Source organism: Dermacentor albipictus, chromosome 9 (genome assembly GCF_038994185.2).
Source record: "Dermacentor albipictus isolate Rhodes 1998 colony chromosome 9, USDA_Dalb.pri_finalv2, whole genome shotgun sequence".
Taxonomy (NCBI): domain Eukaryota; kingdom Metazoa; phylum Arthropoda; class Arachnida; order Ixodida; family Ixodidae; genus Dermacentor; species Dermacentor albipictus.
In genome coordinates, this window is record NC_091829.1 from 7,777,258 (window position 1) to 7,791,856 (window position 14,599).

Genomic DNA, 14,599 nt, shown 5'->3' on the forward strand with positions numbered 1-14,599 from the left:
AGAAACATTTACCAATCATCTAGAAGAAGCAATCGCAATCACAACTTAGTCTTTTAGTTATTTTATTTTTTTTCTCTTCTGCAAGAGCAACTGTGTGAAGACCAGTGTGTTACTCAATAAATGAAAGCGTCCATGTTTTTCTATGCTAACTCCTTGTTTGCTCAGTGTTTGCTCACATTGTACTTTTTTGATGACCATATGCCCACTCCTGTAATAATCCCAATCGGGATTGACAGTATTGTGAAATAATAAAAAAATAAATAAATACCTGCATTTACATCTGGGGACCGTTCTTCCTTCATGAATTACAGGCCCGTCTCATTAACTAGCACGCCCTGTAACTAATTTATGATGCACTAATGAAGTGCTTACATCGGCACACTTTTTTTTGCTCAAAGTAGCACGAGTTTTCGCGTGGACGTTTCAGCTAGTCAGTTATTTGAACTGACGGCTGAAATTCATAACGCTGCACGTAGTTTAATTAGAATAGACGCTGTATTCATCGACTTCGCAAAAGCGAATGATAAGGTGACTCATAGTCGTCTCATAGTGATAATGGATGAACTTCACATAAGCAGGAATGTGATGAACTGAATCGTTAATTTTCTAGGTAAGTGACGGAAGTTGGTTTCTGCTAATGAATCTTGATCCGCACTGAAACATGTAAATTATAATTGGCCTCAGGGATCGGTGCTTGAGCCTGCCCCGTTCAGTATTTACATTGTTATAGGCAATGAGCTCACTTCCACTGTCAGGTTATTTGCCGAAGGCTGTGTTATTTACAGAAAGATTAATCCTGATAGTACTAATTTCCCGCAGTCGGACCTTGATGAACTCGTTAAGTGGTGCGAGAAATGGCAGATGGCGATAAACATCTCCAAAACAAAAGCCAGGACGTTTACCACGACCACTGTAACCTTAACTTTCTTTTGCTCTATTAATAACGTCGCCATTGAAAATGTGTCCGCAATAAAATGTCTAGGCGTCCACACTTCTTCGGACCTGACGTGGCACCAGCACATCGATTATATAGATAGCAGAGACTCAAGAACCCTCGGTTTTTTTTTTAGGCGCCACTTGTACTCCTCAAACCAAGTGACTAAATTTTCTCATACGTTACTTTCGTTAGACCGCAACTAGAATACGTGGCTATCATTTGGAGTCGGCATTAAGAATACCTTACCAACAAGCTCTAACCGTTACAGGATGAGACTCGGAATTGTCACAAAAATATATTCTCGTTACTAATGCATAACGACGTTAAATCATCTCTAAATTTATGCATGCTCGAAGAAGCCTTGTTACGGTACAATCTCACTTTTTCCGACTATATCATAAGCCCTCGACATTTGCAGAAGTCCATACAAAACCGACTATTCGTATTTTTCCCTGATTAAGTCACCCTTTTAAGGTACAGCCACATAGTTCGTCCGTACTAAAGTTATGCATCAGTCACGCTTCCTTGCCATCTACGATTGGAACAAAGTGCCCGCTGAAATTGCTTCCGAGAACAATCACGATGATTTTGTTAATAAACTGAAGTGCTAAAGCATACTGCACGCAATAGGGTTTTGAGGACCTTTAGTTTTATCTTATATTTCCATCTTTTATTTGTATATCTCAATTTCGTATATGTAATCGTGTATCTTGTATTACTTGCGCTGCTATGTATATTGTTCATTCATTGCGCTTTTTCAACGCCCTATGCAATACTTGTAAACGTGCCTTCAGCTTACGTTAACAAGAAAAAGGATAACTCTCATTGATGGGCGGACGGCCATTGGCTCGGGAGAGCAACATCTAGGGCGACCACTTTCGTAGGCTATCACACCAGCTCTGTAACAGTATGCTGAGTATACTGCCGAAAGCGTTTTTCGCCTTGTGCTAAGATCGCCATCTGTTGGTGCACAGAATAGTTAAAGGTGTCGTGTCCTCATGCCTTTCACCCTGTTGCTCACACACGCGTGCTATGTCTTTTATTTTTCATTGGTGCCGAGAACGAATGGCACGAGATCGACATGTTCGTGCCGTGCACTCTTCGGTCGGGCAAAGACGATGCTGGCCTTTCCTGCGTCATCACCGTGTCAAGTATGGGAGGCAGCACGGTGGCCTGCTATTCGAGTCAAGCAAGCAAGGTGAGCACATCGAAGACGTGGCGCGTAGCGTCGTAATGTTTCCATTGCATTTTGCTCTGCTAAGGTCTGCCAAGGTCTGCCAAGGTTTGCTCGGCTTCTAAAACAATTTCACGCCCACAATACTGCACGAAGTAAGGTTAGTCGTTTTATAGTGACATAAACTGTTGTAAACATCCGCTTACTAATTAACAAGCAGGTTATTATGACGCGCACACACGGTGGCCGCGGAAGCTAGCTGTTGTACCGTCATAGTTACCATTCCTTCTGAACTTAGTCTGCGGTATGTTTGCTTGTCCATTGGTTTGTTTAGTCATTCGTATCTAACCTTTTCGACGCCAACTTGGGTCACCGCGTATTCCGTGGTCTAATAGGTAGAACATAGGGCTGCGTTGCCGAGGAAGAAGGTTAAAAACCAACCTGCAGACAAACTTGGATGAGTGGTTATTTGGTGGTATATATGCCGCTCCTGAGTGAACTTCTGTCACGCCATTGTGGGTCAGCGTGTATGTTCTGCCCCCTTGTGAACCACCTTTAGACTAAATTTGGTCACTGCTTATGGACCACTGCCCGCCATGGTGACGTATTGGATTTGGCGTTTCGCTTCTAAACCCGAAGGCGCGGTATAGAAATCCCGGCCGCGGTGGCCGCACTTTGATTGGAGGCAAAAGCAAGATCGCCCGTGTGCTGTGCCTTCGGTGCAGGTTAAAGTACCCTTGATGAAAGTTATTTCGCGGTCTCCCGCTATGGCGTTCCTCTATTACCCTTTAATGGTTTTGGCACGTAAAAGCGCAAAAATGTTTTTAATGGGTCATAGCGTACGTACTGCCCTTCAATTAATATAATCGGCCAAAACTTGGGTAGCTGGGTATGTGTCACTGGGTATGCATGTCATTTCAATCAACCTATGCCACGCCAACTTGGGTTACTGGGTTGTCCAAGCAGCCCGGGGTCTTGTTGCCCGCCCTGCGGAATTGATGGCCAGGCCTTTTATCGCGATCGTGGGTGCAGCCTGCCCTGCGGATCTCGTGGGCAGCTTTTCTCGCAGCCTGGTGTTTTTACACTCCCCTCCCCCCCCCCCCCCTCGGCCCCACCTCCATGTGCTGCGGATCTGGTGATCAGCTAATCTACCGACTTGGTATCTCCATGTCCGCTATGCTGACCTGGTTGCCAGCTGTTGTAATAATCCGCGGCTGCCGATCAGAAATATTCGTTAAGAAATCGTGGGTGGTAAAATGTTTATCTACCGATTTCTATACGAAAAAGACAAGTAGGCAGAGTTATTGGTTAACATATGCGAAATCAGCGTCTGTGGTAACTTCGTTCTTTTCGCGCTGTTTCATTTCGGCCATTTGTTCGTATTTAAAGATTATCTCCGCTGCAATAAGGGATCGTGTAGCTTGAATCGATATCACCGGTTGCTTTCGCGTTGGCTTACATTTTTTCATTGACGGTTCAGTGGTTGCGGGATAGGGTGTTCACCTGCTTTCGCGAACCGCTTCAGCCTGCAACGTGTGAACGCAACTCAAGGCACTTTCATTTTTTAAAGACAGAACTAAATGGCTAGATTAATAATAGCTACTCGTTTGTATAGGCCATCGCCATCGCTCTTGGTTCAAACAACGCGGAGGCGGACAGACGGACCACATTCGGCTTCCTAGAAGACGAGGTGAGCACAGTCCTTGCGACTGTTTTGAATTAAGCTCAATAAAGCTTTTGTTTAGGAGCCAGGCAAAATGGCATACGGTGCTTTTCGATGTAACCGCTTTATATTTCGTGCTCATGAAGTTGACGTATGTGCCGTTAGGCAAATGTAGCACAGTATACCCTGTTATGTTCAGCACGTTCGTGAATTTGATGTCGTGTAGTTAATAACTTGGTGACACAGTAATCAAGAAATACTGCAGGCAGGTTTCAATTTGCTGAAGTTTCAGCTTGTTTTCATCGTTTCTGTAGTGCCAGCATCAATGAAGAAGAATGCGGATCCAATGCACTTGTTTTAATTTATTTTAAGCGAAGATGTATAATAACTGCTGCACAACTAACGGCGATGCGCACAATCGTTTAATTTCATCCCACGCAACGAGTATAATTAGGCAGTGTTTATGCACAGCGTTGAGCTCGTGCACTTGCGCCTTACACCGTTCAGAAGGTATACCGAAATACAAACGCCAAATCAGGCGGATGCACAGTGTAAGACGTCTTTGTAGCGATGTCACGAGGACAAATGCGATGCGTGATTCTTGTCGAGGGACGAATGCTGTAGACAGGTTTGCTCACAGAGAAGTTGGACGCACATGTAATCGCATGTATTCGGGTCATATCTGGAGAATTTGTAATCGTGAGAAAGCGTGGTTGGGCAGCTTTGAATAGGTGTTCACTGAGGGCTACATATATGCTCTGCTGTGGTGGCTACACGCTCACGTCCATGAGTTTCTCAAGAGCGAAAGTATCATTATGGGAACGAATTTCTTCGGCGTTGGTCAACGCAGATGGTCAAAATGAGAAACTTCGCTTTTCCCTTGGCCATGCTGCATTAGTGACCCCAGTGTATTGTATGACGGTGTGTTTCTCCTCGCGCCTTTTTAGAGCGCAGCTATTAGGTGCCCGTGCCTACGGAAAGCGTTGGCGTTGTCCCTCGAACCCAGCGAAAGAACACAGCGAAGGATGAAAGCGAACGCGGAGCGCAGCGGAAGATGAAAGACGGCGATAGCGAAGAGAGTGCGAGGAGGTTAGCGGAGGAGGAGGGTATGGCGTAAGAGACATGAGAGAGCGGTGGGGATCTCAAAGCAAAAGGGGATAGACGATATTCTAGTTCACATCAAGAGAAAGAAAGGGTGCTGGGAAGGTCAAGTAATGCGCAGGACAGATAACCAGTGGACCATTAGAGTTGCAGATTGGGTGCAGGGAAGGGAAGAGCCGGCGAGGATAGCAGAAAATTAGACGGGGTGATGAAATTATGAAATTACATATTTTGCTGCACCGACCGAAACTGTTGCGTAAATAAACCAGATAACCACCAGGTTGTGCTTCTCATCTTCCTAAATTAGATTGACCCATTAAATTTAGTAATATATATATATATATATATATATATATATATATATATATATAATATAGGTGTCTGTGGCTACGTTCGTGTTTCGAGTGAATGTGCCAGCGAACGGCATTGTATAAGCCCTCTATGCTCCAGGGTGTACCCCTGTTTTGCATACGAATTAAGTAAATTTTTACGTCGAACCTTAGCGTGTAATTCTGCACATGAGTATCCCTGAAGCATGAAGAGGTCCTAAAACTATTCTCATTATAATCGTTTGATTTTAGTTCAATTCTTCATTCCATATGTTCCATTCCATTCCATAAAGCTCGGACAATCCTGCAGAACGGGCATGTGCTAGTGTGACACGAGAGGTGCCGATTCCCCAATGTATCTAGGCATATGTCACGCTTCTCTGTGCATGCACCTTTCATCGCCATTCTTGCATCGACAAACATAAGTCGCCTTTACGCTCGGAACATCACTACGTACATGTCCGACACTACACGTCTGGCTCGTTTAGCTTTTGAATTTTGCATAGGTTTTGATCGGTGTAGTATACAAACATAAAACAGATCCAGGACATTATAGCCGTAACCTTCGTGGTGGATAGACAGATATTGTATGGCGTTACACGCGGCACCATAGGTAAGTAAACAGAGTTGCGTGCATCGACGTTAGTTTCGTAAAATTTGATGACGGGTTTCACTTTAGCTTCGCATGATATAAATTTCAGCGAGTGCTTGGGATCATCCCAATTTTGCCTTCATGTGGCATTTGAGTGAGTGAGGAAACTTTTATTGTTGGTCCGGCAAGGACGCGAACTCGTCGCGCACCCGGCTAGTCCCACGTCGGGACCGGCAGGTCTAGCCCACTGGCCCGGTCGCGGGCACGCCGGACAGCCAGGATTTGCTTTTCTAGAGCGGGGCTACGCAGAAGCGAGTCCCACTCCTCCTTGATGAACTTGGGGTATGTTGACCCGCACTCCCACAGCATGTGCGCTAGAGTGGAGGTCTGCCCGCAGGAGGGGCAGGCGTCGTCGCGATACACGTCCGGGTAAGCCTCGTGGAGAACGGACAGACACGGATACGTACTGGTCTGCAGAAGCCTAAGAGAAACGGCTTGCGCCCTATTCAACCTGGGGTAAGGGGGTGGAAAGACCCTTCTAGACATGTAGAAGAATTTAATAACCTCGTTGTGAGTAGCGGGAGCATCCCTGTGGCCGTAGGGAGGAGGGGAGTCGGTGCTTCTTGCAGAGGAAGCGCGGTCGGTGAGGTCACGCGCAGCCTCGTGAGCAGACTCATTCAGGTTCAGGGGAGCACCCGCGACCGACCCTACGTGAGCTGGAAACCAGTGGATTGAATGATGCGTGAGAGCATATCGACTCGAGTTGCTAAGAAGACGAGCATCTTGCTTGGCGATGCAACCCTTCTGAAAAGCCCTAACTGCCGTTTTGGAATCGCTATATATCTCGGACCCATGACCGTCTAGCAGGGCGAGGGCGATGGCGGCTTGCTCGGCGACTCCGGGGTCTAAAGTGCGAATGGAGGCGCAATTAGAAATCTTGCCGCTGGAGTCGACCACAACGATGGCAAAGGTCTTCCCATCGCTGTACTCCGCGGCGTCGACGAAGCTTGCTCTAATGTCTCGTTGCTTGATCTGTTTGAGGATGGCTGCTGCTCTGGCCTTGCGTCTGCCCTCGTTATGGACGGGACGGACGTTTTGGGGCACAGGGGCCACTTCGAACTTGTCTCGAATGCACCTAGGGATCGGGGTACTGACCATCGGGAATCCCGCAGGTTGGTAACCCAGCTCTTCGAGGATGTGTTTACCTGCCGCTGTGGTGCTCAGGCGAGTGATTTGCGCACGTTCTTGGGCTTCGGCAATCTCCTCGGCAGTGTTATGCACCCCCAGCTTGAGGAGATCCTCGGTATGGGTCCTGATGGGTAGCCCGAGAGCCCTCTTGACCACTTTGCGGATGAGAGCATTGAGCTTGTCTCGCTCCGCTCTGAGCCAGTTGTGCATGGAAACTGTGTACGTAAAGTGACATAGCACGAAGGCATTGATAAGCCTGAGGAGATTGTTTTCCTTCATTCCTCGGTGCCGGTTTGCTATTCTGCGAACGAGGCGGAAAGCGTTGTCCGTCTTTGCAATGATCTTGCGGAGAGCCGTTCCGTTCCCGCCGTTGAATTCGACAAACATGCCCAGGACCCGAATAACGTCGACCCTGGGTATCACCCCCCCGTCACAAGTACGAAGACTGATGCTGCTTTCGGAAACTGGCTTCCAATCTTTGGGTCTGCCTCCCTTCTCTTTTCTGTAAAGCAGAAGCTCCGACTTGGCGGGGGAGCATCGAAGTCCGGTGGGGCGGAGATACTCCTCGATCACGTCGATCGCCTCCTGCATGGATTCTTCGACTCTGCCCTCGCAGCCGCCGGAGCACCATAAGGTGATGTCGTCGGCGTATATGGTGTGCTTGACGCCCTCTACGCGTGCCAACCTCTCGGAAAGACCAATCATACAGATGTTGAACAGGGTGGGTGAGATGACGGCGCCCTGAGGAGTGCCCCGCCCTCCGAGGGGCACATCGTTGGAGCGGAAGTCCCCAATGCGAAGCTTGGCCTTCCTGTCCGTTAGGAAAGAGCTGACGTAGCTATGGAATCTGTAACCGAGACCCAGGTCTGAAATGGTCTTACGATGAAGCTGTGGAGCACGTTGTCGAAAGCTTTCTCGAGGTCCAGACCGAGCAAAGCCTTGACGTCTCTGGAACGGCCATCCACAATCTGATGCTTTATTAGCTTCATTGCATCCTGCGTCGAGAGTCCGGCGCGGAAGCCGATCATGTTGTACGTGTAAACCTCGTTGTCTTCGAGGTACCCGTTGACCCTGTTGAGGACGACGCGCTCCATGACCTTGCCGACGCAGGAGGTTAGAGAAATCGGCCTGAGGTTCTCGATGTTCGGGGCTTTGCCGGGCTTGGGAATGAGCACCGTGCAGGCCATCTTCCATTCTGCAGGAACAACGCCGCTATTCCAGGACTCGTTGATTTTGTCGGTCAGGAAGACGATCGACGTGTCCTCGAGGTTTCTCAACATTCTGTAGGTGACTTCGTCTGGACCAGGCGCAGACTTGTGGTTGAGTGCGAAGATGGCCTGTCTGACCTCGGCAACGGAGAAGTCTTCGTCGAGCTCGGGGCGTGGAGGGCCTCGGTAGTCCGGGAGTTGGGTCACTGGATCTCCGTCGCGACAGACGGGCAAGTACTTCTGTGCGAGTTTTGAGACGAGCTATCGACCGTGTGAGACCTGGTGGCTTCGTGAAGGGCCCGGGCCAACGTATGCCTCTGATTTGACTTTGAGCCGCTTTCGTCGAGAAGGTGCTTCAGCATATCCCAGGATTTGACGTTGCGCATCTGTCCGTCGATGGATTCGCAGAGCTCGTCCCACTGCTGCTGGCATAGCGCCTTGCAGTGGTCATCGATGACCTTGTTGAGCTCCGAGATCTTTTTTTCGGAGTCTGCGATTGAGCCTTTGGCTCTTCCATCGGCGGAGCAGGGAGTTTTTGGCCTCGATCAGGTGGGCAAGTCTGCTGTCCATCCGCTCGACGTCGAGATCGGTTTCTACTTTCTTGGTAGCCGCGGAAGCGTCATTCCGGACGCCTTCGCACCATTCTTCGAGGGTGGCGGGTGCCCTGTCTTTGCCGGGTTCTTCGCGAATCTTGCGAAAGCGGTCCCAATCAATGAACGTGAATTCCTTGATCCTACTGCGAGACACCTTGAAGTTAGTCTCGAGAATGTAGTGGTCGCTGCCGAACTCCATGGTGGTGTTCTCCCAGCCCACGTCCTCAACGTTCCTGACGAACGCGAGGTCAGGTGTCGAGTCCCGGGTGACGGAGTTGCCGATGCGCGTAGGAAAATTCTTGTCAGTGACCAGAGTGAGGTCCATCTCGTTGGCGTCTTGCCACAGGTTGCGCCCCTTGGTAGTGTCGTAGACGTAACCCCAGATGCCATACGGTGCGTTGAAGTCACCGACGACGACTAAGGGTCGAGGGCCGGCCAAGTTGTGGCATTTGACAAGCTTTACGAACTGACAAATAGGGCCAACGGGTTGGTTGCTGGTTGTGCAACAGTGTGGCAGAGTATAAAACAGAATTCTACTCCGTACTATCTATTGAAATTTCGTGCTTTATTATTTGTCTTATTCCCAGTCGGTTATTGCGAAGTCGTTGATGTATGTATGGCCCCGTTTTGGGCAACACCGTCTGTTAATATGCAGCGCAAGCATTAATTCTCTGCCATCTTTGCATAGGCGGTCACCGAGGGCTACAAGCTTATATCCCTGAGTTTCTCAAGACCGAATGTATCATTAAGGGAGAACATTTGTTCGGCGTTGGTCAGCGCAGATGGTCATAATGACAAACATTGCTTTTCCCTTGGCCATGCTGCATTGTTAGTGAGACAAGTGTATAGTATAACGGTGTGTTTCTACCCGTGCCTTTTTAGAGGGCAGCACTTAGACGCACGTTCCTGCGGCTAGTGTCGGCATTGTCCTCCGAACCCAGCGAACGAACACAGCGAAGGGCGAAAGCGAACGCGGAGCGCAGCGGAAGATGAAAGACGGCGATAGCGAAGAGAGTGCGAGGAGGTTAGCGGGGGAGGAGGGTATGGCGTAGCTTAAGGAGACCTGAGGGAGCGGTGGGGATCAGAAAGCAGACGGGGATAGCCGATATTCGAGTTCACGTTAAGAGAAAAAAATGTAGCTGTAATGCGTAGGATGGATAAGCGGTGGACTATTACAGTTAAAGATTGCGTGCCGGAAAGGGAAGAGCAGTCGAGAGAGAGAGCAAGGACATGAAAGGCAGGGAGGTCAACCAGACGAGCGCCCTGTTTGCTACCCTGCACTGGGGGTGGGGGAAAGGGGAATAGAGAGAGGGAAAAAAGAGAGGATGACAGAAAATGAGATGAGGTGATGAAGTTAGGAAATCACACACACACAGCACACATGTGTATGTGTGCGTGTATATATATATATATATATATATATATATATATATATATATATATATATATATATATATATATATATGGTGTCTGAGCCTACGTTTCCTTCGAGTGCATGTGCCAGCGAACGGACTTGTATAAGCCCTCTATGCTCTATGGTGCACCGCTGTTTTGCATAATAAAAATTAAGTAAACTTGTGCGTCACACCTTAACATGTAATGCACACGAAAGCCTATGAAGCACGCAGACGTCCTAAAAATTTAGCTCACTATAATCGCTTGGTTTTTGTTCAATTCTTCATTCCATATGCACCACTGGCCATGAGCGAGAACTTGGAATATCGTGCAGGATGGGCGCCTGCCACTGAGACGTGGGAGGTGTAGATTCCCTAATGTATCTACGCATGGGGGGGGGGGGGGTGTCACGCTTCTCTGTGCATGCACCTGTAATCGCCGTTCTTGCATCGACAAGCATAAGTTGCCTTGGCCCTCGCGACATCGCTACGTGCTTATATGGCACTACACGCCTGCCTGGTTGACTTTTTGAATTTTGCACAGCTTTTCAACAGTATAGTCTGTAAACGTAAAACAATTCCAGAATGTCAGAGACGTGGCCTTCGTGGTGGATAGACAGAATATTGCATGGCGTTACAGGCTGCACAATATGTAAGTAAACAGAATTGCGTGCATAGGCGCTAGTTGCATAGGATTTGATGATGCGTTTCACTTTAGCTTCGCGTGATATATATTTCAGCGCGTGCTTAGGGTCATCATAATTTTGCCTTCATGTGGCATTCATCAGGCATTAGGAACTGACAGATTGGGCCAACTGGTGCATTGCTGGTTGTGCAACAGTGCGGCAGGAGAGCAAACAAAATTTTACTCTGTACTATGCATTCAAATACTGTGCTTAATTACTTGTCTTATTCCCTGTTGGTTATTCGGAAGTCATTTACGCATATGCTGTACCGTTTTGGGCAACACCATCGGTTGATAAGCAGCACAAGCATTATTTATGTTTTTTCGGCTTGCTACTCCAGAAACCACGTTATATCCTACTTAGTTCTTGATTCCTTCTTTCGATGAATGAAGCCAAGCGACAGCACTCGCGTCAGTAAGACAGCCGAACGCGTAGAAGTGAATCAGGGGCATAAAGTACGAGTGCAAATGTGCCTTTCACTATTTGGGATAATGAAACAAGGAAGGATTTGGGCTGCTGAGCACGAGGTCGCGGGATCGAATCCCGGCCACGGCGGCCGCATTTCGATGGGGGCAAAATGCGAAAACACCCATGTACTTAGATTTAGGTGCACGTTAAAGAACCCCAGGGGGTCGAAATTTCCGGAGTCCTCCACTACGGCGAGCCTCATAATCAGAAAGTAGTTTTGGCACGTAAAACCCCATAATTTATTTTTTAAACAAGGAAGGAAGAATTTCTGCATTTGAGCTGTTTACAGCCGCGTCAGTAAGGCAACCGAACGCGTAGAAGTGAATCAGGTGCATCAGGTACGAGTGCAAATGTGCCTTTCACTATTTAGGATAATGAAACAAGGAAGGAAGAATTTCTGCATTTGAAGCATCTACGACAAGTATATTGATGTCATGCAATACTGGGTTCTGGTATTACTCGAAATGTTATTATGGTCCCGTGACTTTAAGGCCGTTGGTGAAAACGTTACGACTTAGACTCGTTCGTAGTAGCATACTGATATGCAAATATGCATCAACGGACGAATACAAACAAAGCACGCAAGAAAAGCGCCATCATCTTACAAACTGTTTCAAGAATGGAAAATTAATCCCATGTCATCCGTTCGGGGATACCACAGCTCCTTATGCAATAGCGTAACTAATGCCACGTAACCATTTTTTGTCAGTTTTTATTGCTTTTTTTTCTTTCTTTTTTGTTTGTTTTTGTTCTTGTAGATAAACTACCGGTATTTTCTTCTCATACAATTCTTCTTGCTACCATGAGCTAAGCTAAACCTTGTTATTATTTGTAATCCTGTATTTTGCTCTGTTAACGTTCATTTTCTGTTGCTTGTATACTACCCTATTATATGCTACTGTTGCTTTGAAATGTAAACTATCATAACTGTTCTTGTACAGGAAGTCCCGATAGAGTCTTTGACTATGGTACCTCCTCCTGCATACTAAATACTTGTAATGTGACCCAACTTCTAACAATAAATTCCGATTCTGATTCTGGTTCTGCTCGCTCACGACAAAGGCGACCGGCCTACAGTCATCGCCATCAACCTACTTCTGTCCTCTCCCGGCGATTTCCATAACCCTTGACTCGCGCCAGCTGATTCTACCTGATAACTGCTAGGTTTGTCACTTTATCACAACACCCAAGTGTATGCCGTCCTCGACTGAGCTTCGCTTTGCTTGGCGCCCATTTTCTAACTCTATTGCACCTACCCTTATCTAATCTATGCATTACACAGCGCAGCTCCATCTTTTCCTCTTGACGTCAACTCGAATATCGGCTACCCCTGTTTGCTCTCTAGTCAATATCGCGGTCTTTGTGTCTCTAAACGTTACTCCTTCCGTTCTTCTCCTGAAGGTTATTTGTTAATCCCCAACTGTCTGCTACATACATTGACACCCGTAAGCTAAAGTGATTGTGGACTTTTGGATGCCAATGTATAAGGATAGCAGTAAGCTGCTGGTCATTATTTCGTAATGCGTACCATATGCGATTTAACCGGTTTTTATTTGCTCGTATGTTTGCTTGCCGTGATCAGTCAGTCACCTTAGCTACGCTATGAAAGGTTGCCTAAATGTTATGTATATTCGTGAACCTCACTCATCTACTCTTTCGGATCAGTCATAGAATGCAAGTTGCACTTTACGTTACTTACTAAATCCCATACTAGAAAGAAAGGATTCGAAACGCAATGAAGTAAATGTTATAATTGCGCCACCAATAAGCTATGGGTAGGTTTATAACCAAGAACTAATCCATCTAGCGAAATTCAACGCAAGCTCCGCAGCGCTTGCGTGGCATGTGTAAGTTGAACTCTGACATTCGACGATCGGTCAGTCATCAGGCATCACGTAGGCAAATCTGCACGCTGCGTGAAGCAAAGGTTGAATAAGCGTAAGCCAAATACCAGAACAACACGCTGTTGGCGTCGAGCTTCCAGGCATACAGCCACCGCCTAACGTTAAAAGAAACTCGCGTGTTGCTTTCATAACAAGCAAATACAGTGAGAGACATAATTCAGGTAAAATACTATGGCGGGTAAGTTTGTCATGCATTAGCAGCGCATGGCTTCGGCTGTTGTATCGCGTCAAGAATTTTTGAATCATAGCCTATGCCCTTGTGCACAAACCCATGTGTTGCGCTTTGTTGCTTTCTTCTCTTTAGCTTAGATAAGACAGTATATACCTTCGACGTTTCCACTGATTAATTTGTCGGAAGGTTGTGCTGTATTTGTGTGCTTCGCATGCGTTCGCCTGGGCTCTTTCTTCTTTTTTTATACCACCGAGAGCGTTTCTGGCGTTATCTCAAGCTCGCTCTCACGCAGTGTGAAGAGCGCTATTGGCCGTATATTTTATTAAGTCCGGGGCCGAGTCTCGCGAGATCTCGCGAACGTGAAATCATCTCCGTGTTAGTGATTGCCCCAGATGCCCGACTACTTTTACAAAACGACGGCAACAGAAAGATAAAGCCACGTTGACAATAACGGGCACAAGCGAGGCTGGTTGTCCGTGTTCATTTAATATATTGCACCTGACACAATCCTACGCGAGGGAAACGCCGATACAAGCGTCGATGTATTTCTCTTCCGCACAAAAAGCGACGGATGTCGTAACGAGTTTTACGACTTGGAGTGTTCAAGACTGTTGATAAATTGCAATTTGCGATAGATCATGGCGGCCTTTGACAGTGTTCAGAATAGAATTATAAAGGCTTCGTGTCTCCGGCTCTGTCGCTGTGCTTCTGACATATGCGTGCGGTGTTTTTTAACGCGATAGCGTTAAGGAGCTCGTGTCGCAGAAAAGCCGGTGTCGTCGGCGGCGGTGTCGGCGTCGGCGGCGTTGGCCGTGAGCGATATTTCCCAGCATGCATTTCATGAATAAAAAACAACTTGCAAGATGGACTGGGTGGGAATCGAACCAGGGTCTCCGGAGTGTGAGACGGAGACACTACCACTCAGCCACGAGTTTTTTTTTATTTTTTTATTTTTTTTTATTACCGGCTTGGCAAAAGAAGGTACAATGTGAGTATTACATGGCCATAAAAACAACTAGTCAATGCCGGATCAGTGTGGTGTGATAAGAACGATGTAGGCTAATCACTTTGTCCAAAGCACCTAGCCAATCAGGAGGGTCACTCTGTGCACAGAAAAATTCGCGTATATATAACACACTTTCAATGAAATATTCATGTGCTGGGGCCTGAATAATGCGCTCATGTCTAAT

General features: G+C 47.2%; 2 protein-coding genes across 3 annotated transcripts in view; one reads left to right on the plus strand and one right to left on the minus strand.

Annotated features, from left to right (window-relative positions):
* LOC135906076 (uncharacterized) overlaps positions 1–14,599 on the minus strand; it is a 73,082-nt gene that overhangs the window by 53,949 nt on the left and 4,534 nt on the right. The gene's annotated exons all lie outside the window — the stretch shown is intronic.
* LOC135906077 (uncharacterized) overlaps positions 567–14,599 on the plus strand; it is a 48,389-nt gene continuing 34,356 nt past the window's right edge. For both annotated transcript variants that reach the window (XM_070524811.1, XM_065437222.2), the window contains exons 1-2: positions 567–2,135; positions 3,727–3,801. In XM_070524811.1, the coding sequence (XP_070380912.1) occupies positions 1,970–2,135; positions 3,727–3,801 (241 nt within the window). In that variant the 5' untranslated portion in view covers positions 567–1,969. The remainder of the gene's footprint in view (positions 2,136–3,726; positions 3,802–14,599) is intronic.